The sequence below is a fragment of the Daldinia loculata genome, assembly GCF_022478755.1.
Source record: "Daldinia loculata strain CBS 113971 unplaced genomic scaffold F4817scaffold_22, whole genome shotgun sequence".
Taxonomy (NCBI): domain Eukaryota; kingdom Fungi; phylum Ascomycota; class Sordariomycetes; order Xylariales; family Hypoxylaceae; genus Daldinia; species Daldinia loculata.
In genome coordinates, this window is record NW_026054876.1 from 345,809 (window position 1) to 371,731 (window position 25,923).

At 48.9% G+C, this 25,923-nt stretch overlaps 11 protein-coding genes and 1 non-coding gene across 12 annotated transcripts; 6 read left to right on the plus strand and 6 right to left on the minus strand.

Annotated features, from left to right (window-relative positions):
• Positions 1 to 866: 866 nt before the first annotated feature.
• F4817DRAFT_336617 (uncharacterized protein) lies at positions 867 to 2,019 on the plus strand. The gene has a single exon (XM_049303191.1). It carries the CDS (start codon positions 978 to 980, stop codon positions 1,683 to 1,685), a length of 708 nt encoding a protein of 235 aa, XP_049159458.1. The 5' UTR covers positions 867 to 977; the 3' UTR covers positions 1,686 to 2,019.
• Positions 2,020 to 3,026: 1,007 nt separating this feature from the next.
• Positions 3,027 to 3,125, plus strand: F4817DRAFT_t87. The gene has a single exon. It is a non-coding gene; the product is annotated as a tRNA-Leu (tRNA).
• Positions 3,126 to 3,502: 377 nt separating this feature from the next.
• On the plus strand, positions 3,503 to 5,319 carry F4817DRAFT_99013 (DNA polymerase ligase-domain-containing protein). The gene is made up of 2 exons (XM_049308127.1): positions 3,503 to 4,297; positions 4,366 to 5,319. Exons 1-2 carry the CDS (start codon positions 3,779 to 3,781, stop codon positions 5,203 to 5,205), a joined length of 1,359 nt encoding a protein of 452 aa, XP_049159459.1. The 5' UTR covers positions 3,503 to 3,778; the 3' UTR covers positions 5,206 to 5,319.
• F4817DRAFT_365185 (uncharacterized protein) lies at positions 5,320 to 5,825 on the minus strand (the record flags this gene model as incomplete). Its single annotated transcript, XM_049306836.1, has 1 exon — positions 5,320 to 5,825. The coding sequence occupies one exon, from the start codon at positions 5,823 to 5,825 to the stop codon at positions 5,433 to 5,435; it is 393 nt and encodes a 130-aa protein (XP_049159460.1). The 3' UTR covers positions 5,320 to 5,432.
• Positions 5,826 to 6,575: 750 nt separating this feature from the next.
• Positions 6,576 to 7,334, minus strand: F4817DRAFT_99061 (uncharacterized protein). Its single transcript, XM_049308128.1, has 2 exons — positions 7,088 to 7,334; positions 6,576 to 7,003 (listed from the first exon to the last, which is right to left on the minus strand). The coding sequence occupies exons 1-2, from the start codon at positions 7,229 to 7,231 to the stop codon at positions 6,770 to 6,772; spliced, it is 378 nt and encodes a 125-aa protein (XP_049159461.1). The 5' UTR covers positions 7,232 to 7,334; the 3' UTR covers positions 6,576 to 6,769.
• Positions 7,335 to 7,642: 308 nt separating this feature from the next.
• On the plus strand, positions 7,643 to 9,217 carry F4817DRAFT_336626 (PHP domain-like protein). Its single transcript, XM_049303192.1, has one exon. The coding sequence runs from the start codon at positions 7,891 to 7,893 to the stop codon at positions 8,863 to 8,865; it is 975 nt and encodes a 324-aa protein (XP_049159462.1). The 5' UTR covers positions 7,643 to 7,890; the 3' UTR covers positions 8,866 to 9,217.
• Positions 8,977 to 11,084, minus strand: F4817DRAFT_99074 (uncharacterized protein). The gene is made up of 3 exons (XM_049308129.1): positions 10,692 to 11,084; positions 10,352 to 10,641; positions 8,977 to 10,291 (listed from the first exon to the last, which is right to left on the minus strand). The coding sequence occupies exons 1-3, from the start codon at positions 10,749 to 10,751 to the stop codon at positions 9,415 to 9,417; spliced, it is 1,227 nt and encodes a 408-aa protein (XP_049159463.1). The 5' UTR covers positions 10,752 to 11,084; the 3' UTR covers positions 8,977 to 9,414.
• A 1,427-nt stretch (positions 11,085 to 12,511) lies between these two features.
• F4817DRAFT_365187 (HET-domain-containing protein) lies at positions 12,512 to 14,394 on the minus strand (the record flags this gene model as incomplete). The annotated part of the gene is made up of 1 exon (XM_049306837.1): positions 12,512 to 14,394. Exon 1 carries the CDS (start codon positions 14,330 to 14,332, stop codon positions 12,512 to 12,514), a length of 1,821 nt encoding a protein of 606 aa, XP_049159464.1. The 5' UTR covers positions 14,333 to 14,394.
• Positions 14,395 to 15,497: 1,103 nt separating this feature from the next.
• Positions 15,498 to 19,868, plus strand: F4817DRAFT_336632 (uncharacterized protein). Its single transcript, XM_049303193.1, has 2 exons — positions 15,498 to 18,740; positions 18,795 to 19,868. Exons 1-2 carry the CDS (start codon positions 15,655 to 15,657, stop codon positions 19,372 to 19,374), a joined length of 3,666 nt encoding a protein of 1,221 aa, XP_049159465.1. The 5' UTR covers positions 15,498 to 15,654; the 3' UTR covers positions 19,375 to 19,868.
• Positions 19,869 to 21,480: 1,612 nt separating this feature from the next.
• On the plus strand, positions 21,481 to 22,941 carry F4817DRAFT_336635 (uncharacterized protein). Its single transcript, XM_049303194.1, has 2 exons — positions 21,481 to 21,951; positions 22,263 to 22,941. Exons 1-2 carry the CDS (start codon positions 21,578 to 21,580, stop codon positions 22,600 to 22,602), a joined length of 714 nt encoding a protein of 237 aa, XP_049159466.1. The 5' UTR covers positions 21,481 to 21,577; the 3' UTR covers positions 22,603 to 22,941.
• Positions 22,942 to 23,013: 72 nt separating this feature from the next.
• Positions 23,014 to 24,586, minus strand: F4817DRAFT_358535 (uncharacterized protein; the record flags this gene model as incomplete). The annotated part of the gene is made up of 2 exons (XM_049306041.1): positions 23,014 to 23,055; positions 23,345 to 24,586. The coding sequence occupies 2 exons, from the start codon at positions 24,584 to 24,586 to the stop codon at positions 23,014 to 23,016; spliced, it is 1,284 nt and encodes a 427-aa protein (XP_049159467.1).
• A 118-nt stretch (positions 24,587 to 24,704) lies between these two features.
• Positions 24,705 to 25,900, minus strand: F4817DRAFT_99166 (uncharacterized protein). The gene has a single exon (XM_049308130.1). The coding sequence runs from the start codon at positions 25,223 to 25,225 to the stop codon at positions 24,794 to 24,796; it is 432 nt and encodes a 143-aa protein (XP_049159468.1). The 5' UTR covers positions 25,226 to 25,900; the 3' UTR covers positions 24,705 to 24,793.
• Positions 25,901 to 25,923: the final 23 nt, after the last annotated feature.

A 25,923-nucleotide genomic window follows, 5' to 3' on the forward strand; every position in this document is an offset into this window, starting at 1 on the left:
TTGTTTCCGATTTCATCTTGATGACAGCGCACAGACCACTTATAAACTCGTCCAAAGAACAATGGAGCGATCAACCATGTGCTTCGAGTCCAACTAGTCGGATGTTTAGTCCAATAATATACTTCTTTAGATTTTGACAACATGCAAGGTCCCTGAAGATCCGCGAAAACCCTTTGACAGCGGCCATTGGGCCATGCAAGCCATAATCGTTTCAGATACTAACCTGTTCCTATCAACAAAGCTCGTGGCTCTTTAGTAAGCCAGTACCGCTTTGCTGACAACGCTCCTTTGAAGCGATATTGGCAGAAGAATCGGGGCGATAAACCAATAATGGAGCGGTACTACGGGCGGAATGCGATCTCGTGCATTCTAAGCTACGGTTGTAAGACGGCGGCCCCTTTTTTTTTCGATTCCACCCTAGATCCCTGAACCCTAATATCACACTCCCCTCCAGATAAAAGCGAGATAAACAAGCTTTCTTAATAAATCGGGTACCAGAAAGACTAGAGTGGTGTTATTTCTCTTTCTAAAGGCACGTTTTCAGGGCCGGACGCTTCCACGGCATTGACGAGGCCAATATGGGGACTCATTACGCGTCGTTTCCGGTTCGATTTTTCTTTATGGGACCCATTTCACCACCAATCGGCTTACGTGGCTTCGCCTCTAATAGCGAGTTCATAATTATTAGTTTCTAGCGCCTACTACGGATAACTCCGCAGTGGAACACCTGGTTCTGTAAGAATCCTATTGTGTTGGATGATGGCGTCGAGTCAAAGGGATCTGGGGGATCTAGGGGACCTGATGTGAGTATACTTAAGGGGGGTTGTCGCCTCCTCGTCAATAGACAATTTCTCTATCCAGTTCTTACTAGTCCACTCCTTCACTTAAGTCTATACACTTGAACCAGTCTTTTTCTTTAAGCATACTTAAAACACCACATTCATTTACATTTTTAAATATTCTATCCAGTTAGAAGTATGTTGAGGTCACTCTTTACACTCACCAACCTTCTTCTATCCACTGCGGTAGCCTTGCCATCCGGCATCATACGTAGTAGCCATATTTCAGGCGGCTTGTCCGCCCGGGGATCCTGCGCGACGCAGGCGTTCGACGCCACCAACGACGGCGACCAAGGGGGTGCCGGGATTAAACTAAGCAACAGCGGTAACGGAACTCGCAGCTTCTTCGTGTACGAGAACAGCTGCGACAGCATACCGCTCAAATATGTGACTGTTAACGCCGGGGAGACCAAATTTGTAGCGTTACCGCAACTGTTCCAAGGCCGCATCGTGCGTGGCAATGATTCCAACTTAGACGGACAGCCACACTTGCTAGGTACCTGGCTCGAGATCGGACTAGACGGTACTGGCAAGGGCTACGGTGATATATCACTAATACGAGGTTGCGATGGTCCTGTGACTCTTGTCGCCGAAGATGGGACAGGTGTGGCTACCGGCTTCGATGACTTGAGTGTATTAGCGGATGCACCTGAAGGCATCTTCGAGATCGATAGTGACGGATCGAAAGTTATCGAAGCCACTGAGGGCCTGCTTTCTGCAGTCGTCGACCCCGTGAGGGACTACCTCGCTAGCAAGCTCGGCTACGAGAAGGCGTACATCGACGACTACCACGGCAATCCTGTCATTTGCTCCTCCAACGAACGATTCAGTGCTGCATTCTACTAGGAGATCAATAAAAGCCACCGCATAAGCTTGGGACTTCGGCGTGGCGTTTAGGGAGTCTGGAGACAGGGAAGTTTGACACGACCGGTATTCAGATGGGTAAAAACAAGTTCATAAAGTTTGAGGATATCAGTGGAAATGCAGAGCCTGTTGTTGGCTTCTATAATATTCTTGTACATATTATATCCAGGTTTTGGGATAGATATCCACCTGGGAATTTGGCATATGAGCATTGCTCTGCGGGCAATTTTCACTTCTGAGGCATATTAAATTGACAAAGGGGCGAACTGATAGTTAGTTTTGCTTATAACTACCAAATTATATTATACTTTTGAACAACTTAAGATTTTGAAGATGAAAAATTCAATTTATCTAAGCTCAGAGTTGTATTCAATTTGATACAGCATGTCTCTAAACTAGTTATTCTCGGAGGAGTGTCATTTATTTCTATAACTATTATTTCTCTCCCTGTCTTTTATTACGAGTAACTATACAATCTATCAAGTTATATATCAGATTGTAGTTACTACCTTATACTGAAATGTTGTATCTGATGAAGAAAGCATGGGGCCTGTCTCCTAAAGATGTGTTGAATACGACACATATTTGTAGCAACGAAGAATCTAGGCCCTATGGAAACACTCGACTCGTCCTAACGGATATGACCCGAAAATTAGTCAATACTATTAGCCAGGGGTATAACGCGATCAACTAGTATTCCCCAAACCGGACGAATAATATAGCAAAAGTGTAGCGTTAGCCTCTAGAATAGCTCCTTATTCTCCTAAGTTAGCGATCTTAAAATTAGTCGAATGCGGAAATAGGAGCTTAGCTGGGGCCGCTAGTAACGTAGTCGTTTATAGTTCTTCAGAAGTTCAGCTAAGCTTCAAGATCAGCAGTAGGGCCTCTAGGCCGCCGGCGCCAATCGCGCCACTTAATTTCGGCTATCGAGTTCGAGACCAGAGAGGAACGTCGTACGTGATTTATGTATTATCTGCGTAGAGCCGCAATGCTTGATGAAAGTTAGTTTATACTGGGTTATCATCGTATATAGTTATAGTGTAATGTATAGACCTAATGCCCTTCGATGGATGAAGAAGTGAAATCTCTAAAATAGAAGTTTTCGTAGCTCTAAGATCTAGTGTAGAAAATTCGAAAATTCGAAAATTTACTTAGCTCGATAGATTAGTACACAGGCTAGAACCAGCCAATAAGACTGCGTAAATGGCAGAATTTACATTACCCCACCCGCCCATTTTAGGGCAAAGAACGCAACTAGAATATATCACGCTGCAGCAGCGAAGAATTTACGTTCTGTTTCTACAAAACAGTTTTTTAAAAACTGGCAGTGTGGCCGAGTGGTTATGGCGCTGCGTTCAGGTTTACCTGAATCCAAACTTCGCAGTGGAGCAATCCGCGTGGGTTCGAGTCCCACCGCTGTCATGATTCTTTTTGATGATGACGATGATGACGATGATGATGTCAGTCATATAAGGTATCGTTTATTTTTGACTTGTCATACTACTAGTAACTTACCTTTATAAGGCATTTTTAGCACTGCTAAACTCCTCTCGTTAGTCAGCGAATTGGGATTTCTAGGACAATGTCTTTGCTGATCGGTTCAGATTCATAAATTGTCACCTACCATCCATCACCATGTCCACTATCACTTAAATATCTTACCCATTACTGGCCACCGCTGATATTGAGATAATATCAGTCGTATTAAATATCTAAGGAACCAAGACAGCGAAACATGTATTTGGTAAGGGGTCAAGCGAGAGATTCGTCCTAAGTTCACCAGGTTAGGCCATTGTCAATCTCAGTAACCAGCATCATTCTAAACTCATCATCCCCATAAGACTTCGAAGAGACGAGGAAAGAAACAGAGTCAATACTGTGGCCTGGTAATTAAGCCATTTAGCCACCTATTGCGACGTCTCTGTGATGTGGTCATTTATCGTTGCTTTATTAAACAAGTAGGAAAAACATATGTTGAGTGATTATGTTTTGACAGTAATATTTTATGGGAATACCGTCAAATTAGCATAGCCTGCTATTCTTAAACCTACCTGTCCATTGAACATTTTACCAACATGCCACCAAAGCGGGGTCTTAGCCCGCAATTAGTCGGCAATCCATTCATCAAGAAAGAGAATCTAGAATGGACTTTCGATCTTTTCCGCCCAGCCCGCGATAGCGATAGCGATGAAGATGGTAGCTCCGACGACATAGGTAATCACGGATCCGGGGCGGAGGAAGAGGAACCAAGGGCTTCGGCTGTAGAGGCGGGCAAGGCCAAGATCGAGGACTATCTCGGTTACTTCAGCGGGCTTTTAACGAAAGCTATACTGTCGCCTTTCCCATCGGATATACCAGGACTGTCTATCGGAGCCTACCGGAAGCTTTATGAGCAAAACTCGGGTAATCCGCGAGGCGCGCATTTCATTGTGCATCAGCATGATCATCCTATTGCGGGCACGCATTACGATCTCCGGTTACAGATCAACGAGACAAGTAGCGCGTCCTGGGCTATCATGTATGGGCTCCCAGGTGATCCAAATAGCCAACGTTTAAATAGGAACGCCACCGAGACAAGAATCCACTGTCTATGGGCAAGTTCACCTGAACCTAACTCGGATTTTTATTTTTATTTCTTCTACTAACCCAGCGTCCTTCGTAGAATCATCTTATAGAGACAGCCTCAATATCAACTGGCTCCCTTCTCATCTGGGATACGGGGACGTACACTATTCTCTCACCGCGGGAGAACAGCAAGCGAGCTAACCGGAACTCGCAATCTGACGAGGAAGAAGAGTCACCCGAGCTCACGGAGCAGGAGAAATTCCGTCAGGCATTTCAGACACGGAAGATCCGTATCCGTCTTAACGGTACACGCTTGCCGCGTAACTATGTGCTAAATCTGCGGCTCACCAAGGAAGAGGACGTAGCCGGTCGCGCTAAGAGCACACGCACGCCCACGCGGCGACGGGGTCGAAGATCCCCAGCACAAGGTAGAGGATCGATCAGGGGTAAAGGGAAGGGTAAGGCAGTCGAGCCAGAGACAAGCTCGGACTCGGACCCAGGTGGGGAGCCTGCAGGGAGCGAAGAGTTGGAAATTGTAAACGCACCCGCCGAAGAGGCAGACCTAGAAGCCGTCTCGGCAATGGAGCGGGAGATTCGAGAGCTCGAGGATGAACAGGTGCGCCGCACAAACGCATATACAGGAGCGGAAAATTCGATCGGCAGCGTGCATCAGCGACGGTGGTACTTGTCGCTCGACAGGGAAGCTTGCGGGTTTGTGAAGCACCGGAGAGCAGGGCGAGTGGTATGGGAGGCCAAAGATGTTGAGAAAGGGGAGGCTGTTGACGACTACAGGAATCGACTCATGTTCCCGTTTTACGTCCGTGGTGCTGAGGTCGAGAGGAGCGTTGTGACAGGTCGGACCAGTGTTGACGTATTGAAAGATGAAGGTGTTATTGGGCACGTTGGACGGAAGGGCTGGCAGCCTGTGTTGAATTGAGTTACGTGATGGGATGGACATGGCGGTTATGCCATCGAGATCCTATCTTTAAACTCTAAGGATAAGGAAGATTCCGTATTACTATTAGGTTCAATAGGGTAGATAGACAGCGAAGGTTTTCTATTAATATAAGATGACTATGGGAGTGGTACACGGAATTTAGAAGAATTATATTATTATTATCCGCATAGGAAGATACATATTATATGAATGAACCCTATACCCGTCTACTTTCTCTTAACAATGCCAATCTGACCATTCAAGATATCTGGACTGTTGTAGGAAATAGAACGCAGAGATGTAGCCAATCTCTTACCCCTATTTTCACCATCTTCGTTTGCCTTTCCCCAACGCCTTAGCGGACGGAACAGCATGACTAACAGTATAACAGGAGGCAAGAAGATGGCCGATATGAATACAAATATGGCGACGGATGCGAGAATAGCATCGGTTATGTAGGGCGCGCAGTAGAGGAGGATGAACACGATGGAACCTGTCATGATGCAGAACCATCGGCTTGGGGGCGGAGAAGAAAACCAAGCATCGTATGCAGCCTCCTCCTGCGCCTGACGAAGGTACTCGTCGTCTATATCCACCACAATTGTCTCGTTAGCATCCATATTTTAGTCGGATCAGCTATGATATAATAACTTACACGCAGCAGTGCGGTACGGAATAGCACCTCTATTCACCGATTCTGGGACATCCTCCCCTTCGTCAAACAATAATTCGTACCAGTAACCGAACAGGTCGTCAAACCACTCGCTTACGCTCCTCGTGGGCACCGGTCGATTCGGCTCGTTTGTATGAGGGGGCTGGATAAACAGGTTGAACAGCTCAGCGATCAACAGAGAATCATACGAAGACATTTTTTGGGATTATTGGCTTCGATTAGATGAAGAAGGTAAGCGGCAGCTGTGAGTGCTGAGTGAGATCCATGTATTTAAGTATACGAAAGGCCAGTTCTTAGAGTTTGGACTGTTCAAAGCTCTGACGAGCGCAGCCAGATGGTCCGCTCTAGTTCCTGACGCTATTTTGATACATGCTATTTACTGTCTAAGATGGCTGGCTGTATATGTGCTTGGGGCACTTGAGCTCTATAGGCGAAACATCGGTGTGGTGGTTAGATGGTTCTATCTTGTAAACGAGTCAAGAGGCTACTGCTTGTTAACATGAGGTATATACGATAGTAGACTTCATATCTAAAGTCGAAGACCTGTGGCGCGTAACTCTCAAATCATCAACATTCCCGTGAATATAGAACTAACCGTGATGATTTTCCATTATCTACCTTCAACACGCCAAATCGACTGCTACGCATGCCTAACCATGCGCAGTTTATAGAATAAACCCTAAGATAAATTTATAATCATCGTTCCATCCACAAGTAATGTCAAAACGCCCCAAGCGGGATATCCTATGATACGCGGATCCTTAAACTCCAACCCTGATGCTGCGCAATATGGTGCAACCGCTACGCCGTTTCGTATCGTGTACTCAGCTGTCGTGACACCCAACTCTTACTATCTTAAATCGTGAAACTAACGGCTAATCTCTTGCGTTTCTATCCGTATCTCATAGGCGCTTGACCCCCAGGTGGTCCTTGACCCCATCCCGGAGGTGGCCCTTGTTGCGGAGGTCCTTGTTGCGGCGGCGGTTGATTCTGCATCGGAACGATATTCCCACCCCCGCCACGTTGCATCGCCTGAGCGTCGGGTCGGTGTTCTAACGGCTGCGCGAAGTTGCAGATCTGGCAGACGACGTCCTGGTAGCCATGGATAGAGAGCGGGATGACGGGCTACGTTTCATGTTAGCATCTCTTTCGAGGCTTCTTTCTAGGTAGGTTAGGTAGTTATAGATGGCGCGCTATAGGTAGACTTACCACGAAGCAAAAGGTGAACCAAGGATTGCTTTTGATGATATGTCCGGCGTAGTTGCCGCAGTTATGGCATTGGCAGACAACACCCTCGTAGCCTTCTACCTCTTTCCTGAAGGTATGCTCGCCGCAGGTGAATATTAGACACATCTTAACTTAAGTGCTAGAACGCTATCGCAACTTAAACTTGCGCTAATCGAAGCGGTTGGTTAAGGTACCTAAGGTAGGTAGATGGATTCGCGCGTTTGAGAGGAAGGTCGCCAAGAGAGTTCAATACTTAGGTAAAACGATGTTGGCGGAGGATTAAGAATACCTATGTTTATTATTTTTCTTATTTCTTATTTTTACAAGGATTAAGTCGTAGGACGTGGAGGCAACAATCGTGAAATCAATTTATTCTTTGTCGGTGCCATGCTGGCTGAAGAAGTATGTACATATTCGCATCCTTGTGCGAGATGCGCGTTCACCTTCGGGGGCTGTGCTTTAAAGGCCAAGACCAGATGTATTGGGCCAAGACTGGAACCGAGACTGGAACCAAGACAATATTTAATTCCAATGCAAGGTCCTCTGTCACACAACATTATCGATAGCGGCTGGTCGGCAAGCTGAACTCTGCTGAAGCTTAGCTGCATTGATGTAACAGATGTATGTTAGGTAGGTACCTCAATAGCCCCACTAGGTACCTGGCTACTTGCCTATCAAATATCTGGACAAGGACCTGTAGCTCAAAACTTCAAATATTCACACTCACCAATGCTAGTCGAACATGCTCCTTTAAGCCTCGAAATGCTCACTAGCCCCGTAACAAGATGCTCTACGACCTCAACATCGCCTGGTCGTCTTCGATCAGCACCGCCGAGCTCGAGCGCACATTGAGGTTCAGCTCGCAACTCGGCTACAATGTCGTTGCGCTGAACCACAATCTCGACGCGCCCCTACCATCGCAGATCCCGAACCCGATCCCCCAATTCGCCCCGCAAGCTACTCCCTCTCAAGCCGAAAACCGCCAGCAGTGCATCCCCACCGTCCTCCGCCGCCTTACTGTTAATTTCTCAGACCCCTCACAAAACCAGCAGCTCCCCAAAGCTGCCCAGGCCTACGATATTCTAGCACTCCGCCCGCAAACCGAGAAGGCATTCCAGGCTGCCTGCCTTACCGTCAGCACCACCGAGGTCTCTATCATCTCGCTGGACCTCACCGCGCGCCTACCCTTCCACCTACGTCCTAAGCCATGCATGGCCGCCGTCGCGCGGGGCCTGCGCTTCGAGGTCGCCTACGGTCAAACGCTGAGGCCCGATACTGACGCCCGCGCTCGCGCCAACTTCGCTGGCAATGTGATACAGCTCGTGCGCGCGACCCGCGGCCGTGGCCTGATTCTAAGCAGCGAAGCGGCTAATGCCATGGCCCTGCGAGGCCCCGCCGACATTGTCAACTTGCTCGCCGTATGGGGTCTCCCTACTGATAAGGGTATGGAGGCGCTAGGCGTGAACCCGCGGGGCATCGTGGTGAACGAGGGGATTAAGCGGAGTGGGTTTAGGGGTGTGGTGGATATTGTAAACGTGGCGGAGCGCAGTGAGGAGGAGCAGTCGAAGTTATCGAAGGGCAAGGATAGGGAGGTGGTGGAAGTAAAAGATAATAGGAAAAGGAAGAATGGAGGGAGCGAGACAGCTGAGAAAGGAGGGGACGGTGGAGCTGGAGAGAATGCGCCGGTTAGTAAGAGGCAGGCGAAGAAACTTAAGGCTGCGTTAATGAAAAAGGAGGTTGAAGAAAAGGGAGCTCAGTGAAGGATGAATGAAAAAGCAATTGGTATATCAAGATTTACATACGGTGGTGGCGTTTGGTATAATAGATTCACGAACTGGAGATACCCTTATAAAATCTATTCTCGCACACTTGCACATATCACGCTCACGCATCTCAACGACTCAGTTCAAGGCCAGCCTCGACTCAATTATTTGTTGCTTATTTATTTCAGCAGCGAGAAGCGAAGCGAAGAAGTCAAAAGCTATATACATACAACTCATGTGCTCCTAGCATCTCGTGGTAAACGTAAGCCCCTGGTTCTTTCTCTTCTCCATACCAACCAACCAACCAGCCAACCAGCCAAAAACGGGGCTACTTAAATCACGTCTGCGTGCGTATATTGGAATATGAAAACGAGAAATGGAAGTGTGGAAGGGAATGATACTAGTGGTGATGACGATAATGATAATTATTTTACAGCCTGCAAATCCGAGCAGAACGCAAACGGCGAATCTGCTGCGGCGGGGTATTTCCTTTCCCTTCTTCTATACATCCGACCTCAGCTGTTCCTCCCCAGCGATCTTTCGCACTTAGACGCGGCCGAGATTTCCCAGCGTCAGAACGTTCGTCAGCGTGACGCCGGTTAGATCGATCGACGGGCCCTCGTTAGCGCCGGCGAAGGTCGTGGCAGTAATGGCGGGCACGGCGGGGGTCACGTTGCTGCCGGCGTTGTTGGCGGCGGCCGGGGTCTCGACGGGGAGGGCGAGAGATGATTGCGCTGCGAGGGGGGTCGTGATGGCTTGGGCTGTTGAGGTTGGGGTCGTCGTTGATGGAGCGACTTCGGGGAGTTGAAGGGTGGAGTCGGCGGTGGGAGAGACGGCTGCTACGCTTGAGCTGGATGGCGTCTCGACTGCTGAGGAAGATGAGGTCGAAGACGAAGGCGGCGCGGAAGATACGGACGACGTGGTTTCAGCTACGGCGCTTGATGTTGCTACGGCAGAAGTCGCGGGGGCAGAAGTCGCCGCCGCTGCTGATGTCGATGATTCAACGGCAGCGGATGAAGTGGCCACGACGGAACACTGGGCCGAGGAAGTCTCCGTGACGGTTACTGTAACGCTAGCAGCGGGCGCAGGCGCAACTGGAGCCGCTGACGATGTCGGGACGGCAGCAGCCGAGGAAGCTGCCTGTGCAGCAGACGATGCGATGGCTGAAGCCTGGTCTGCCGGGACCGGAGCACCAACGGGCGTTCCGCCTGCGATCATTTGCATCATGGTTACCGTCGATACTTCGGTGACGGTCGTGGCCTGCGTTACCGGCTGCATGATGGTAGATATCTCGGTCACCGTCGCCGCGGGGGCGGTCTCGGTAGCAATTTGCGTTACTGTCGAGGCGAGGGCCGTCTCTGTTACCGTGGGCACCGCGCCGGTATTGTAGACGGTCGTTGTGATGAACGATAGTTGGGCTCCGCTGTTCACTATTGTTAGCTACTCTATATTATACCAGTCTTGCGGTAATTAATATACGAACAGTGCGTCCCCGATGCCACCAGCGGCGGTGGCAGTGGCAGTTTCGGTGACTGTTACCGTTTGGGTGACAGCCGCTGTGCCGTTGAATCCGCCTACCGCTCCGGCTCCCACCGTGATCGTCTGCCTTATTGTCTCGGTAACGGTGACGGCGCTATTTTGTCCTTGGCCCTTATGACCCTTTCCCTTTCCATTGCCATCGCCATCGCCATTACTACCGACGCCGAGACCGCTGAGCAACTGATCTAACAACCCTCTCTTCACGGATTGATCATAGTAGCGATATGTGCCGGCCTGCAACTAGATGAGTATGATTGATCGTAACATGATAAAGTAGTACGCACCTGAACGAGCGACAAGGAGCTCAGCGCGGATAGGAGAAACGTTGACCGCGATACCCTCATCCTTAAGATGTGAGAATTAGGAGCGATCACTCACTCACTAATACCCTTGGTATGGCCGTGATGCGCAACGACGATCCAAGTATATGGACGTATATAATTAAGTGAAGGATAAACAATATGAACAGACCAGCCGTTTCCAATTACGCGGGATCAACCCGATGAATTTAATTTTCAGTGAGCGTGGCGAAGATTTGATCGTCCGAGACTCAGCTTGAACGGGGCCGTCGATATTATGGAAATGAGAGAATTATACCGGATCGGATCCGAAAAAGAAGCATCAAATTAGGCGCGTAAAGCACTTAGAGGGCGAAAGGAACGACAGACAAGCAAAGTCTCGAAACAATCAAGCAAGCATCACGCGGAAGCTGGGTGGCGCTTAGGAGTTGAAGCCATCGAGAGGAAACACCAGATTCACAGAAGGGGAGAGATGGGAAATGGAATCGACCGAGGGGGGAATCACAGCACGATAAGTGGTAGAGATTACTACAGTAGGAAATGGGGCCATACTACATAGTACGCGGCCAGATCGAGAGCCTCAACGAAAGAAGAGGAATTCTCACATTTCTGAAGCTCGTTTCGACCGGGGAGGGGGTCCAGCAACATTAGCTAGCTCAGTCCCTTTTTTCCTTCGAGCGCGGTCTACGTACACTAACTCTACGGCAAATTTCATGCAGGCTGATGGATGCAGGTCGAGGCTTTGACAGCCCGCCCAGTCTGGCGTTGGCGATGGAGCAGGGATTTCCGAGTTAGGTAGTGGAGTGGAATTTTGTTACTATGTAAACGTGCTGAGGCTCGAACGTCCCGGTCGGGAAGGGTGACCGGAGCCGGGGTCCGATTGTGGGCAGGGGTTGAGACACCGCCATGACAAAGGAGGTGTTTGAAGGTAGGGGGGTTCAACATATCCCCTGACGAACTGGCGACGCGATAATTCATGATTCTCGGTAGATAGCATTGATGATAAGAGACCTAATGTCTATTCATCCTTTGCTGAGACAAGTTACATCGCCGATTGGAAGATGACAAAAGTACCCCCCCATTTTCTGTGTCGTAGGATCACTTGGTTTGAATTGTCATAACTACCGTAAGTTTCGGGAGGAATAGGGCTGATGCCATAATTCTTGGAATGCCAGCGGCGCAGTCCTTCTAGTGTGAGCTTGTTTTAATTAATTATTCGGAAAGGAAGAATTTACGAGAAGTCTACTCCGCATGTAGAGGGGCGAATGGAAAAGCCCACTTGTACATATGTAAGTTATCGTGGGTTACGCGGGCGCCTCCTCGAATATAGCGTCTTCTTGGCACGAGTTTCAGCATGTGGGGACCAACCAGTACGCCTCAAATATCATAGTAATACTCCTCATATCCGTATCGTCAACCGCCACAGGGCTGTTGGATGCTTGTGAAGATGAGACAAGCAATGATCCATTGATCGGAGGGATTTAGCGTCATCGGCATTCGTTAGCTGGGCGACATATGTAGATTAAGTAGCCAAGATCCAGCTGAGGCGACGAAGATCCGGAAGTTAACGATGATGGGAAATGCTACTTTGTCCATATCTCGTATATAGGTTGCCGGGTATAGATAATATTTCCTAGGACGAAAAAACAACGAATGTCAGCCATAGTCTCTTGATGGTCGAAGCTGATAGGCTACGGTCAATATAACAAATCTGTTAAATGGCTGTCGTGCAACATCCACCTAGCAACATGGACATATTAGACTAACTCAATCTTTCGATATATCTACTTGGACGGGGAAAGGCTTCAGACAATCCACATTTGGGAGGTTTCGTCTTCACGATATGCCTCGCCTTGCATTATCCCCTTTAAGAAGCAGTCGCCCTTCAATGTCCACTGTGACCCCTTTCTCCTCAGGATAAGAGGCACTTTTGCCCCTGCCACGACAGCGACTTCGTCATCTACCTCTGTCAAAGCGGATCCTAAGCCAATATACCCTTTATCAGTCCTGAACACCCGGCGGTCTGCCAGTGACGATAGGGGGATTCTAAAGCCCAAGGTCATTTGGTCGGTCCGATCATAGAATAGCATCGCATGAACCAAATATACTATCTTATCTACCAGCCAGTCCGGGAAAAATCTAGGCAAGCGTCTAAGCCATCTTACTATTGTAGCATTCCTCTCCAAGATGTCCAGTTGTGCACGTAATATTTCAGCACTTTCATGACTGGATCCGGCCGCTAATGTCTGGACGAAGGCATCACGAATCGGTTCGCCGGTAATGTAGATTTCCGATTCCCAGACTCTAACAACACGGCACCAATCATCCAAGACAAAGGCACACTTTGGAATACGGATACCATGATAGTTCGTCCGTGGGAGATGCTCTAATCTGAGGACTGTACCGACAGCGGTAATACGATCTACCCGGTGGCCTTGGACGCCGAGGACGTTTGAGTCTGTATCGAGGACGATCTCAGGCTTTGAAAGCCCGCTTGCGGTAAAACTTAACTCGTTGATATCAGAGTAGTTTGCTAGGCCTAAAGGCGCGGTGAGTCGAGTATTAGTCCAGTCAGGCACCCAAGACGGCAAATTACAAGGACCGGCACCAGAGAAGCGTCGGGGAACAGACAGCAAGTTGAGATTCGGCGAATACTCAAGTATCTCCTTTGCTACAGCAGTATATAACTCCGTAGTGCTAACATTATAGTTTGGCTGCAAGGCCCGAGTCCCGGAGAGCTCGCTTTTAATTAATGCATTCAACCCAAAGACTTTATCTCGAGGATCGGTAGCATCGAGTATTCGGTATCGAAATAGGACACTGAGGAGGCTTCGTCGGATACCTGCGCGCCACTCCTCACGTGCTCTCTCTAGGATGAAGACATAGGCGTTACGCTCATGGTCAGAGAGCCATAAGTTTAAATGGTCCTGGGCAGTGATGGCAGCAAGAAGATCAGTCCAGCTGATATGCGAGTTTCCACAGAACACCATAGCATCTGTCGCTAATGCAAGCTCTTGGACTACCCAGACTCTTGTGAACCACAATCTTTCGATGATCCGAGCAAAAGCTGATAGTCGGGGGAACTCAGACTTATCCCTGAATTTTCCAAATAGCTGAAGGGCAAGCTCGTCGTCGAAACTAATGGTTACGAGTGAACCACCGTGGGAAGTATATTGATGACAGGCATAGGCGATATCTAAAGCCACCGCGATGCCCCTGTCGCTTTCGTCCTTCTCTTCACCAAGCCATATGAGGACCCGGTCAGCTTTCGAGTATATATCCTTCATACGACCAACTTGACTTCCTCGCTCATTACTGTCATTCTGGTTTATACAAATCGCGTCTGCCCAAAGACTTCTCCTCTCCGACGGTGAACGAAAATGGTGTAGGACAGTGTGAAGGCCAGCGGTAATAGCTAAAGGCTTGCCGTTGCATATGATGCCGGCTTTATCGTGGGGATCGCCCCAAACGTAGGAGATAGCTTCGTAGGGAGGCGACTCGCCTATATCCCCGTGGGATAGGATGCATTCTAATGGTTCTTCCCCTGAACCGGGTAGTAGCGTAAGGATTCGGAATTGGTTGCATTCAGGCTCAGTACCAAACGGGACATAGCAATAAAAGTCCATTACTAGGGTAAAGGGAGTTGCAATTATGCCAACACTGGCTTCCTACGAGTAAAGCATCTTCAACGACCACGCGAGAGACACCGTGGAGATTTGTATATACATGATAAATCCCACCCTCATAGCATCCATCAAAATCTGTTACCGATATGTGCTAATATTTTCAACAGATGTTTGCTACCAAGGCAAGGGATACCAGATTTTTAGCGTCAGGCGGCCCTGAAGTCGAGTCCCCTCCATCAATCAGCCCTGAGAGGAGTTCAGATGGATACCAAGCGTTGGCCATCTGCAGGAAATGTAGTGCCGCATCATGCAAGGTGCGTCAAGGACGTTGTCATTGTGGATGGCCATTCTGCAATTGGCTGAAGAGCAAACGTCTGAGAGTATTCCAGGACAATGAAGATACATACGTAGGTACCTAGTTAACGCCATCAAGGCAGACCGAAATAGTTCGTATACTCAACACTTGTGAGCTATGATTGTCACATACCTAATATACCTTAACTGGTACGACAATAACACCTTAAGTGTGGAAGAGTACGAATATATATATATATTTCCTAGGTAGTTTAGGTTATGCTACATAGTCATTGTCAATGTCACTTCACTACGTACCTAAGCTAGGGCAGGACTAATTATACTCGACAATGAAACCCTATTAATTACGGGAGCAATTGTATGAAATCTTAGAAGCAGGAAGGGTCTAAACGAACGATAAGCATCGTATAGACCAAAAGCATGTCCATAAGAACTTGAAGTAGAATACTGAGATATAGTGTTTGTCTTACCAACTCAAAGACCTGGCGAAATGCTGTCAAGGAGGACCGGGCTTGTTTACTTGAGTGTTATTTTAAAGTAACTGAGTCTTAATAATAAACTCGATTATTCACCTCAGCAGCTATGTAGGTACACGATAAAAATTCACCACCTGAGAAGTCGCGTGTTTATTTCGTAGGTAGGCTAAATCTCGACGAGATTCAATTAAAATAATGTGATTGGATGGATGCTTGAACACGCGACTTAAGATATAGGCACAGTACGTACCGTGCTTAGTTGGTGGGCCAACAAGTGGAACTAATTACAAAGGCGGAGAGAGCTATGACCAAGAAAATATAAACAAGAAAAATAAGAAGCCCGCAGAACTTGACTTTAACCTTATCCTGCATTTGTTAAACGTCAAACGTCACTTCACCTTGAACAACCTTACATAAAACCTTGCAATTAGGTCAACACCTCGACCAAATTACATCGTCCAAGGCATTGTTCAATTATTCAAGTAGGTAATTCCTTTATACTTCTCTTTTCTTCTTCAATTATATTGCATCATGGAAGTTGCAACTCCTCCGAAACGAATGACGCGTGCCAGAGCAGCCGCGAAGGACGCTGCAAGCACCAAAAGTACCAGTACCGCGACCGCTGCCACCATCGCTACCACCACCAAATCTACCGCCAAGGCAGCTCCAGCCCCAACAAAAAGGACAGCAACTACGTCGCGTCCTGCTAAGCGGAAGACCCGATCCGACGAAGAAGATGAAGACAACCAACAGACGAACTCTGAGCAAACAAGTACCATGAATAGGCCAGCCAAGACCAGAGGAAGACCGAAGAAGGTTGCCCAATCTGAACCTGAACCAGAACCCGAGACGGAGGCTCCTGTTCACAATGCGCCGACCGCATCTAAGGCTACGCGTGGTCGAGCCAAGAAAGTTGCCACAACAGCACCCGCAGCTCCTAAACAAGAACCAGCAAAAATTACACGCACAAGCACGCGAACCAGAAAAACGGCTGCTGGTGATAATGATGGTACCGCATCTACTGAACCGGTTAAGAAGACCACGCGCTCGCGTGCTACAGCCGGTACTAAAGCAGCCACTGGTGTAGTCACCACAGACGTTTCCACAGAGCCTACACCAGGCCTAAAGTCTGCCGTCTCTAGGCCTGCGTTTAGGGTCGGAGGGGGGATCATTAAGAAGACGGTTACCTTCCAGGAACCAGAGAAGGAGAACCTGGTGCCCACCGTAGCCGCTAAGGCCAAGACCAAGACAACCGAGTCTGCCACTGGTATGCGTGCAAAGCCCGTTCGCAAACCAGTTACTGGTAGAACTACCAGGGCTAGCAAAAAATCAACTACCAGTGAGACACGAGACAAGTCTCCTCTTAGTCCTAAGAAGGATGCGCAGAACCGGGCATTGTCTCGAGATACTGATTCGGATGACGAGCTTGCTACATTGGAGAAGACTCCTCTCAAACCCATGATGAAGAGCCCCGTGAAGCCACCCGCAACTAAGAAGCATGACCCTCAGCCTCAGACCGATGATGCGGAGGAGACTGCTCAAGAGGCCCCAGAGCCAACGGGTTCGTCAGTATTTGGCAGCCCTGCTCGTAGACCACCCGCTTCTCCTTTTAAGGATATGTTGAAGTCGCCTGCGAAGAAAGTTGACGCCGTTCCATTCGTTCTATCCTCAATGGATGACCAACAAACAGCACCATCACCATCAAAGACTTCAATACTGCAGTCACCTGCTAAAAGACCCCAAGTGCCTATTAAGGGACTACAACCTCAGGAATCTAATGGTATCAACCGTTCTCCGGTAAAGATGTCTCTCTTGCAATCACCGGCTAAGCGCCCTGCGTCGCCTTTCAAGATGCAAGTACCACCCATGCAATCACTTATAAGTAATTCAAATAGACTGTTTGGGCCTAAGCCTTCTCCGACAGATGAGAAAGTGCCGGCTGAAGAAGCGCAACAACCTGAGCAGCAGGAGATCATTGAGGCAGAGCATGAACCCGCATCAGGCGAGCAAACGGAGGAGAATCAAGTCGAGCTCGAGTCACCGTCTCAGCTTGCTTTCCCTGGCCGTTTATCTGCTGTCCTCCCTCGGCATGCGGACCCTGCTCTCCGGGAAAACCCGCTCCCCATTAAGGACTTGGATGTGAAACAGCCGGAGACCGCTATAGAGGAACCGGTTGAAGCGCAGAAGGAGCCAATTATCGAAGCTAGAGCTGACGAGATAGCTGACGACCCTATGGATGTCGATGAGCTTGAAACCAAAGAGGAGGAGAAGGCGCCTAGCCCAGCTCCAACAACACCTCCTCAGTCGCCTCCTAAGCAAGATATCAATCTAGATTTTGGCTCGGAAACTAAGGGCCTTAACTACGCGTCTGACTCTGAGGATGAGCTTGCATCTAGCGGAAAGACGCTTGGCAAATACCAGGATGATACGATTTTCACGTTTACTGCCGGTGTTCCTTCGACGCCCACGCCGAGCACTTCCAAAACTCCCCGACTGCCATCTAGCGCGGTCAAGGCTGCCAGTCGTGCCATTCGATCCGTCTCCAAGGGATCCCGATTCTTCACCCCGCTAGCCAACCAGCTCAATGAATGGAAAGGCCCAAGCCCGACCAAGGCTAGTAATGATGTACATGTGCCTTCCCCTGAGTTCAAGGAAGAGGGCTTCTCACTGCTCAGGGAGAACGATACCGCTCCGGCCGAGTCTACACCAACTAGAAGCTTCTTCGATGAGGAGATGAGAATCCGTGCCGAGATGGAGAACCAGGCTGCAATCGAAGCAGCCCTAGAAGCCGACATCGCTGCTAGATATGATGAGCCCGAGTTTAATGACATCCCCATCACGACTGAAGACATGGAACTTGCTGCCGAGGCCAACGAGATGTCCCTTATGGAAATAGCCGAAGTTGACGAGGCGAAGGAGAATCATGTCCATGATGACTCGATCTCGGACGCTAGCCAGGAGTATGGCGATGAGAACGCCGTCCCTATTGACCCGGCTCTCCTAAGAACTAATGCTGGTATGCGTCGTCTTGAGCCGGTTACTCCTGTCCGGCCGTCTGCGCCTAGGAGTTTCCACACCGTCTCTAAGGTGCCATTGAAGCCGGCCGATGATTCTACTCCCGGGATTATGAAGAAGCGCAGCGCAAGCGTGTCAAAGCTACCTGCCAATCGTCCGACTGGTCTCTTTAGGAATGCCACGGTCATCTCATACTCTCCCACTAAGGACCCATCCCAGATGGATCTTGATGAAGATGATGAGCCAGAGCACCCTCCGGTGACTCCTTCAAAAGCCGACATATGGTCCTCTATGGGCACACCAGCCCGTACTCCTCGTCGAGACCTAAATAACTCTTTGCTCCGAGGCGCGGTCGTATTCGTTGATGTGCACACAAGTGACGGTGCGGACGCGAGCACCGTCTTCGTTGAATTGCTCACGCAGATGGGTGCTCGCTGTGTCAAGAGTTGGCCTTGGAACCCAACTAGTTGTAACGACGACGGCTCGGCATCTAAGGTGGGAATCACGCACGTCGTGTACAAGGATGGAGGCAAGCGAACATTAGAAAAGGTCAAGGAGAGCGGCGGTGTTGTGCAGTGTGTCGGCGTCAGCTGGGTCCTGGAGTAAGTCAACATGTTGCCGATATGTCATGATTATCATTCTAACGCCGTTTCTAGCTGCGAGCGTGAGAACGAGTGGGTTGACGAGGCTCCCTACTACATCGATACTTCTCTGGTTCCTCGTGGTGGGCGCAACCGTCGAAAGAGCATGGAGCCAAAGGCGCTTGCTAACCTCAACGGCACGTTGGTTACTCCTATGAAGAGCATTACGAGGCAACCCCAGGAGTGCCAGACCGTCCCGAATAACCACGTTAGCCGCAGGGATAGCACAGTTTGGATGCGTACTCCGTCAGACCACGACGAAGACGAGGATGCACCCGGTGACCATGATTGGGACAGCGAGCTTGGCATGCTGACTCCTGTGCCTAAGACGCCGGCTCCGGAGACCGTCGCGAGATTCGCCATGGATATCAGCCCGGACTCTCCTGAAGCGGAGAACGACGAAGATCTCGAGGAAAGGGAGCAACTGTTGATGAGGACTTGCCCGCCGAAGAAGAGCATGTACGCCGGCCTCGGCGAGGGCTTGATTAAGAAGGAGAAGGATCAGGGCATTCTGATGCGCCTAATGGCAGCCCGTCGCAAGAGCTTACAGTTTGCTCCCAAGATTGCGAGCCCTCTTTCCAAGGCATGGAATTAGACGAATTAATACAGTGCATTGCATGATCGATGTTATAGGCGTTAAGGCGATACGGTCATCCACTCCTCGCATAGGAATTGCGGTACGGAGGTTGTCGTTCGTTAAAGGGAAAAGGATATAAGATAGGCTCGGGGTGAGCCTGATCCTGGCGTTGGTTGGCATGTGTTATGAAGTAGTTAAAATCGCGTCTGAGCGCAAGCTCGTCTAGAGGTTTAATGCATTCTAGAGTATGGCGAACGAATTGTTTGAATTATTAGTGATTATACCGATTGCGTGTTTTCTAGGGGATAGTATGGTCGCTGTTGTCTTGATACTATCTAGTCCCAGAAAGTTCGTGTTTGTGTAAATGTTAATGCTTTGTAAGTTTTATTAGAGGCAAGTAGTTGAATATTGATTTCCTAAATCTGATATATCTACGTAGGTGCCTACCCTACCTGCTTTCGCAGTGATATCCTATGGAATCTCTTCGATAAAGAACTAACATGCTGCGTAAGACCTTCTAACCAACGCGTAGACCATACAAAACAAACTAAGTCTATAATATTTGAGTGTATTACAGTTTACCTCAACATAGTATTGCGCAATACTACCCCAGGGCCAGTCCTTCAAGCTCAACGAGCAACGAATCCTAGTCTCAAATTTTTTTTTTCTCATTTTCGGTTTGTACATAGTTACTCACTCGGATAACTCACGGCTATTGTCAATTATGCGGTTTTTTATTATTTCTCCCGCAACATAGGTACCTACCTACCTAAGCACGGAGCCCCGGGGGCGCGCGCCAATGCGGTTAACCCAATGACTGCCCATTCTTGTCACCGCGACGCGCGACATTAGGTTAGGTAAGGTTAGGTTAGGTAGGTAATATCTAATCTCGGGGAAAAGCGCGCGGAGTTAGCCACGCGGATAATTGTATGTGTACCTAGGTACATTAGGTAGGTATGTGTGTATGTGTGTAACGACCGGAGAATAAACAGTGGGGCCTTCGGGATCGGGGGGGCTGCCGCTCCTTCTGGAGGTGCCGAGGGATGTTTTGGTTGTGGCATGTGATTCGCCGATGTAGGGGGGTCGTTATGTTAGGAGGAATTTTATGTATGTATGTACATGCATTTGCTAATATGTACCTACGTACGATGTATATTAGATTAATATACGTAATCACATTAATTCGACGTTTGTACATATGCGCAAAACCCCCGGCCCGACCCTTTACGGCTTAGGTAGGTTAGGTAGGTTAGGTCGATGCATGGGACATTACATACATACATATGTACATAGAACCAACATTAGGTACATACCTATTTGCATACACAATACATAGGTATCCCATGAAACTTGCATACACATACCCAACACCCAGGCTTCGCGAATCCTATGTAGGTAATGTATGTAGGTAGGCTGGTAGATAGCATATGCTAGATGTAGTAATAGCGCAGCCGAACCCCCCCCCCCCCCCCCCAGACGCCAACGACGTGAATTGGGTTTCCACCAATCGCCGTCTGGCCCGGCGGGACGTGGTTATGCGCCGTGCCGCAATAGTGCTTTGGGACCTTTGGGTGGACATGGGGGAGATGGACGGGGGGGTGTGACATTACCATATTTATTGTGATAATAGTATATTGCCTGTGTTGGATGTTTGGATGTTGGATGTTGGATGTGTCTGGGTGTGTATAGGTAGGTAAGTATCTAGGTGAGCTGGGTTAGGTAGTCGGTAAGCAAGGGGATAGGCAAGCGGGCAAGCAGGCGGGTAGCCATATCCTACATTATACCATTCTGGTTTGATTTGGAGGCTAGCCTACCTATATCCTATATACATACCTAGGTTAAGTAGATGTGTGTTTGTATATGTAGAATTAACATCATGTGTCTCGGTGTGTTTGTATGTTTGTGTGTTTGCATATTCGTAATAACTAGTTATATGTATGTTAGGTATGTTAGGTACCTACCTAGGTGTAAGAGTAAGGTCAGATGAACCCGGGCTAACACACACATAATATAAGAATAACGTAAAGCAGTTCAAAATACGACAAGTCCAGGTTCCCTATTCCAGCAAGGCACGGCCATCAAAAGGATCGCTGCATTTTAACAAAGTGTGGGGGGGGGGGGGGGCCCCCCCATTAGCTATTGTTGCCGCGCTGGCGGCGCGAGTACGCTGGAATCATACTACTTCTTCCCTCCTTTCTTCGGGGTTGCCTTTGCTGGTGTCATGGGCGTGCCCTTGGCCTGGCCTTTAGCCTTGCCCTTAGCCTTGCCTTGGGCGGGGACAGCGGGGGCAGCGGGGGCAGCGAGGACATGGCTGGTGCTAGGCCCCTCCTCACCGTCATCACCGCCATCGTCGCCATCATCATCGTCGTCGTCCTCCTCTCCCTCAATCCCTTCTCGAACCTCCTCTCCTTCAATCCCCTCCCGAACTTCCTCGCTGTCGCTATCGTCGGGGATTACGATTGGATCATTGCGTGCATTCGGCGAAGTTATTACATCCCAGGCTAAGGCCCGGGATGTTGAGGCGCCTTCCAGGCCGCCTGGCGATTCAGGGCCTTGGAGGATATTAAGGGCGGGCGACAATCGGAAAGGGTTTTCCTACCTGTTGTTAAAATGGCGGTACTGCTGGATGCTAAAGGGGAGGGGTAATAAGGCTTGCGATATAACTGCAACTAGAGAAGCAACCACTCGATTCTTCATACTCGATATTGAGAGTTAAGGCTAGCACCGGTAGTGGCAGCTATATCAAGAAGGGTAAAGGTAAGGAGATTAAGCGAGAAAAGGGCAGCAATATCGGTAAAAAGGCCCAGTTGAAGACAGCCAGCCAGGTACGGCAAGGTAATGTGAGGTAATATGAGGTATGTTGCGGGGTTGGGAGGTGATAACAGCAAATAAAAAGGATAGCATACAAGTACCCGCACGACTTTCCTAACGTCGCTTGAGGTCGCCCGTTCTTGCTGCCGGAGCACAGCAATCTGCTCTTCCAAGTGCAGCTTAAGGCGGCCGTTCTCTTCCTCAAGAGTCTGCACCCTAGCCCCCATCTCGCCCTCGAGATTCTGGATTCTAGCCTCCATTACCCCCTCCAGTCGCTGCAGCCGAGCTTCCAAATCGGCTATCATCTGGGCGCGGTTTCTAGCGGCAGGTCTAGAAGGGGAAGGGACAGGGGTTGGAGGCGGGGCCGACATTATACGTGTAGGTATTGAAGGTTATGGTAAGTTATTGGAATGGAATCACAGGCAAATAAAATGAAGGTGGTGATAATGGTGATGATGATGATTTAGAGTGTGAAAATCAAAGGCAAAAAGGAGAAGAGTAGCGCCGCCTGGGACGAGGGCAAACGCCAATATAAATAGGCCATTTTTGCTGGTTGTCTGTCAATTCTGTTGCAAGTTGCGTTGTGAGGCTGCGGATAGTACTGTTAAGGATACGGGTTGATGAGCGAGGTCGTTGCTCAAGATGCAAATTCTTCACAGCAAATTTTGGTGCAAATATCTTGCAACAACAGCTTTGCCCCTCGTCTCTTTACCTTTGGACTATCTAACTTTCACGCTAACTATTTAACCAATAAAAGCAAGGTATTTAGCTACTACATAGTACATTGGCTACTCGACCAATAAGATAAAAGAGCCTAACCTAAAATAGGTTAAGTTAACAGTTACGTCACGTCTTTTTGCACATTTCATTGCTTACGCGGGCGTATACCTATAGCACAATTGATATCTGATATTTAATAATTGACAATTAGTAGCCTAAATGCAAAAAGGTAATACAGATTAAAAACCTGGTATAATAAATGAAAATAAGCTGCGTCGGCTTAACATAGCCCAACATACGATACTGGCTTCTGAGGTCGCAAGTGGTGACCACTTTCCAATCGTCGAGATCTCTCAGATTTTTCAAGCGGTTGTTTGAAATGGCCTCGAGACTTTTGCGGCTTTTGTGCCCCTAGTTCCCCGGCAGCTAGCTCTTTGATAGGTGGGTAAGCCTTAACCGTCTTTGGCTTAGCCCGACGAGCTTTTACCGCCTTCGGATTAGTCTGTAGTTTTAGTCTGCTTGGCGAGGGGGTCCGAGGCATCTCTGGGAGCCACGATGTGTTGAAACGAGCAGTCGGCAAAGCTTTTGATATCTCGAACAAAAGACCTACATTATATTGACCGTCTAGTCGTCGCTCAGAGCAGCCTATGGAGTCATTTTCTCCAATATCTGTCATTTCAAATAGCGTAGTGCCGTGATGATCAGTTGGCTGCCACGACCATGCTGTGTTACTGGCTGGGAGCAATAATACGCCGTATTGGGCCAAGTAAAAATTGCCACCTTTTGTATGGTCGTCAGGCGCGTGAGTGGTATAACCAATCACCCAGTTGTTGGCGTTGACCTCGTTGTGCGTATATCTAGCATAGTTATAACTGATTAAGCCGGAAGGAGGTGGAAGCTCGAAGTCGGCGCCTGTGCCAGTTGGAAACCTCACATTTCGGCTTCCAATTTCGAAGGCAAAAGAGGTATCCGGGGCTTTCATCATATCCATCCGTGGTAAGTGGTGGCGGTGGACGGTGTCGTTAAAATCGTCAATTATCTCGTCTGGCAAACGGCAGCGCAGCATATTCCAAAGAAGGCCTGCCACCCCTTGCGCTTTGCTTTGAAGCTCGTAATTGGGACCCATATTTGGCCCTCTTTTCGGCGTAGCTAACTGTATTTGAAAGTTTTGCCGCGACCCACACGTATAAGCGAAATGAACCAAAGTCCCGGGGTCATCTTGGCGTTCGAATGGGCATTTCGTCGCCAGTTCTACACAGACGTCTTCCATGGCAGAGGCAAGGCTTTGGTGAGGCACAAGGTCTCGCAGAACGATTAATACTATCTTGTTGGTATGCTCGTCACGAATAATGACGCTCTCGTTTGGTTGGATGATATATTTCCATTGGTGAGGATGGCATCTTATGACATTTTGGCGCAGTGCGCGCGCTGTAGGCTTCCTAAGATAGGTCTCTTCCCAATAAGCATCCCAAGATAGCTTAGCTGCAGGAGTCTCAGTCAAAAAATCGTCCCGGTGAAGGTAAGGCTCGTTGATTACACGGTTTTCAACCGCAGAGGCCTGGATTACATTAAGCCTAGGCAGCGTAATAGTGCGGATGGTTTCGAGGTAAGCAGTTTTTTGAGACTTTGTCCAGGTTAAACCAAGAGAAACAAGCAGGTTTAGAGTAGGTGATGGTAAAATTTGCTCGTTTGATGCCATTGCTGCTGCGTAAAAATATATGTCCAATATATTATCGATATTAAAGCTTAAAAAATGAAAGATTGGGTGAGGGGCGACGTATTTTGGTGCATAGTAGTTATTGAAATTTTTGGGATTTTTTAGGGGAAAATTACGAAATATATATTAGCATGCGAACGTAGAGTGTAACGCGAGATTACCAAAAGCGGTGTTTTTTTTCGAGGGCTGTCAGGGTTGATTATTATGGTAATTGCTAAAAACGCTGATGACAATTATTTCGAGATTACAATTAACTCGAAAAGAAAACCACATTTGACCCCATAACAAATCCCAAACCCATCCCTCCCACCGAGCTTGACGCCCCCCCCTCTGAGCTATTTCCTCGATCAAACCGAACAACTTTACTAGGGCGTTTAAGGTAGCGCCGGTGGCGCGGACGACGAGGCCGATCAAGGCGGTAAGCAAGCCGATGGCCGCCTTGACGACCAGGCTGACCACCGTGGCCAAAGTGGCCAGGATTGCCAGGGCGGCGAGGACGACGAGCTCGACAAGGACGACAAAGGCGACTAGGGCGGCGGCGGCGGCTAAGGCGGCCAACTTGGCCAATTTCGACAGGGCGGCGAGGTCCTCCGAGGCCACCACTTTGTCCATTGCCGCCATTCCGCCGGGTGGTGCAGCCGGTATTGTGGCAGGCGGTGTGGTGGTGTTAGGCGATGTAGCAGGCAGTGTAGCCGGTATTGTGATAGGCGGTGCGGTGGTGATGTGGTGGTGTTGTGGCCTTTGTCGCGATAGGTGGTACGGCAGGTGAGGTTATTCGACTGGTGCGAGTCGGGTGTTGCGAGCTTTTTTTCGGCGTTGCGGGGTGCGGACGCGGGTGCTTTGGAAGAGAGAGAGGGGAGGGAAGGAGAGCCTGGAAGGAGAGCCGGGGAGGTGCGGGCCTTATATACGTGATTCCGACCACGTAATCCCGCCTACGTGATAATTCGCGTGACGTTACGCAAGGCCGCTTTCCCGGCGCCGGTGGTGCGGCCGGGTGTGCCTGCCTGCCCGTATCGTGCCTTTTTCCCCCCGAGCCTTAACCTCACAATTTCAGCCTCGCTATTAATAGCTATATTATTATACAATAGCCTTTATAATACGTAATTACCTAAGGGGGAAAATGGCAATTATCAATCTCGAGAAAAATTTACATCAATAAAATTAAAGTCCAGGTTACCGGCCGGGACTTTGCCTTTTCTTTATTTATTACTTATCTACCTTATATAACAGATCAAAAATGCGCCTTCCTTTAGCTATCACCACCACGACTAACAAGGCAGGCCTCAACTACCACCCCCTAACCAATCCTCACCTTTTAC

What these genes read in the sequence shown, in the direction of transcription:
- F4817DRAFT_99013 (XM_049308127.1), top strand. Translation starts at nt 3,779, where the DNA reads ATGCCACCAAAGCGGGGTCTTAGCCCGCAATTAGTCGGCAATCCATTC. An exon ending in CAAGAATCCACTGTCTATGG is followed by an intron (nt 4,298 to 4,365) that starts GCAAGTTCACCT and finishes CGTCCTTCGTAG; the next exon opens with AATCATCTTATAGAGACAGC.
- F4817DRAFT_336617 (XM_049303191.1), top strand. Translation starts at nt 978, where the DNA reads ATGTTGAGGTCACTCTTTACACTCACCAACCTTCTTCTATCCACTGCG.
- F4817DRAFT_336626 (XM_049303192.1), top strand. Translation starts at nt 7,891, where the DNA reads ATGCTCTACGACCTCAACATCGCCTGGTCGTCTTCGATCAGCACCGCC.
- F4817DRAFT_99061 (XM_049308128.1), bottom strand. Translation starts at nt 7,231, where the DNA reads ATGTGTCTAATATTCACCTGCGGCGAGCATACCTTCAGGAAAGAGGTA. An exon ending in GGTTCACCTTTTGCTTCGTG is followed by an intron (nt 7,004 to 7,087) that starts GTAAGTCTACCT and finishes CATGAAACGTAG; the next exon opens with CCCGTCATCCCGCTCTCTAT.
- F4817DRAFT_99166 (XM_049308130.1), bottom strand. Translation starts at nt 25,225, where the DNA reads ATGGCGGCAATGGACAAAGTGGTGGCCTCGGAGGACCTCGCCGCCCTG.
- F4817DRAFT_99074 (XM_049308129.1), bottom strand. Translation starts at nt 10,751, where the DNA reads ATGAGGGTATCGCGGTCAACGTTTCTCCTATCCGCGCTGAGCTCCTTG. An exon ending in GCTCCTTGTCGCTCGTTCAG is followed by an intron (nt 10,642 to 10,691) that starts GTGCGTACTACT and finishes ATCTAGTTGCAG; the next exon opens with GCCGGCACATATCGCTACTA. An exon ending in GGTGGCATCGGGGACGCACT is followed by an intron (nt 10,292 to 10,351) that starts GTTCGTATATTA and finishes AATAGTGAACAG; the next exon opens with CGGAGCCCAACTATCGTTCA.
- F4817DRAFT_336635 (XM_049303194.1), top strand. Translation starts at nt 21,578, where the DNA reads ATGGGCGTGCCCTTGGCCTGGCCTTTAGCCTTGCCCTTAGCCTTGCCT. An exon ending in GACAATCGGAAAGGGTTTTC is followed by an intron (nt 21,952 to 22,262) that starts CTACCTGTTGTT and finishes AGGATAGCATAC; the next exon opens with AAGTACCCGCACGACTTTCC.
- F4817DRAFT_336632 (XM_049303193.1), top strand. Translation starts at nt 15,655, where the DNA reads ATGGAAGTTGCAACTCCTCCGAAACGAATGACGCGTGCCAGAGCAGCC. An exon ending in GGCGTCAGCTGGGTCCTGGA is followed by an intron (nt 18,741 to 18,794) that starts GTAAGTCAACAT and finishes CGCCGTTTCTAG; the next exon opens with CTGCGAGCGTGAGAACGAGT.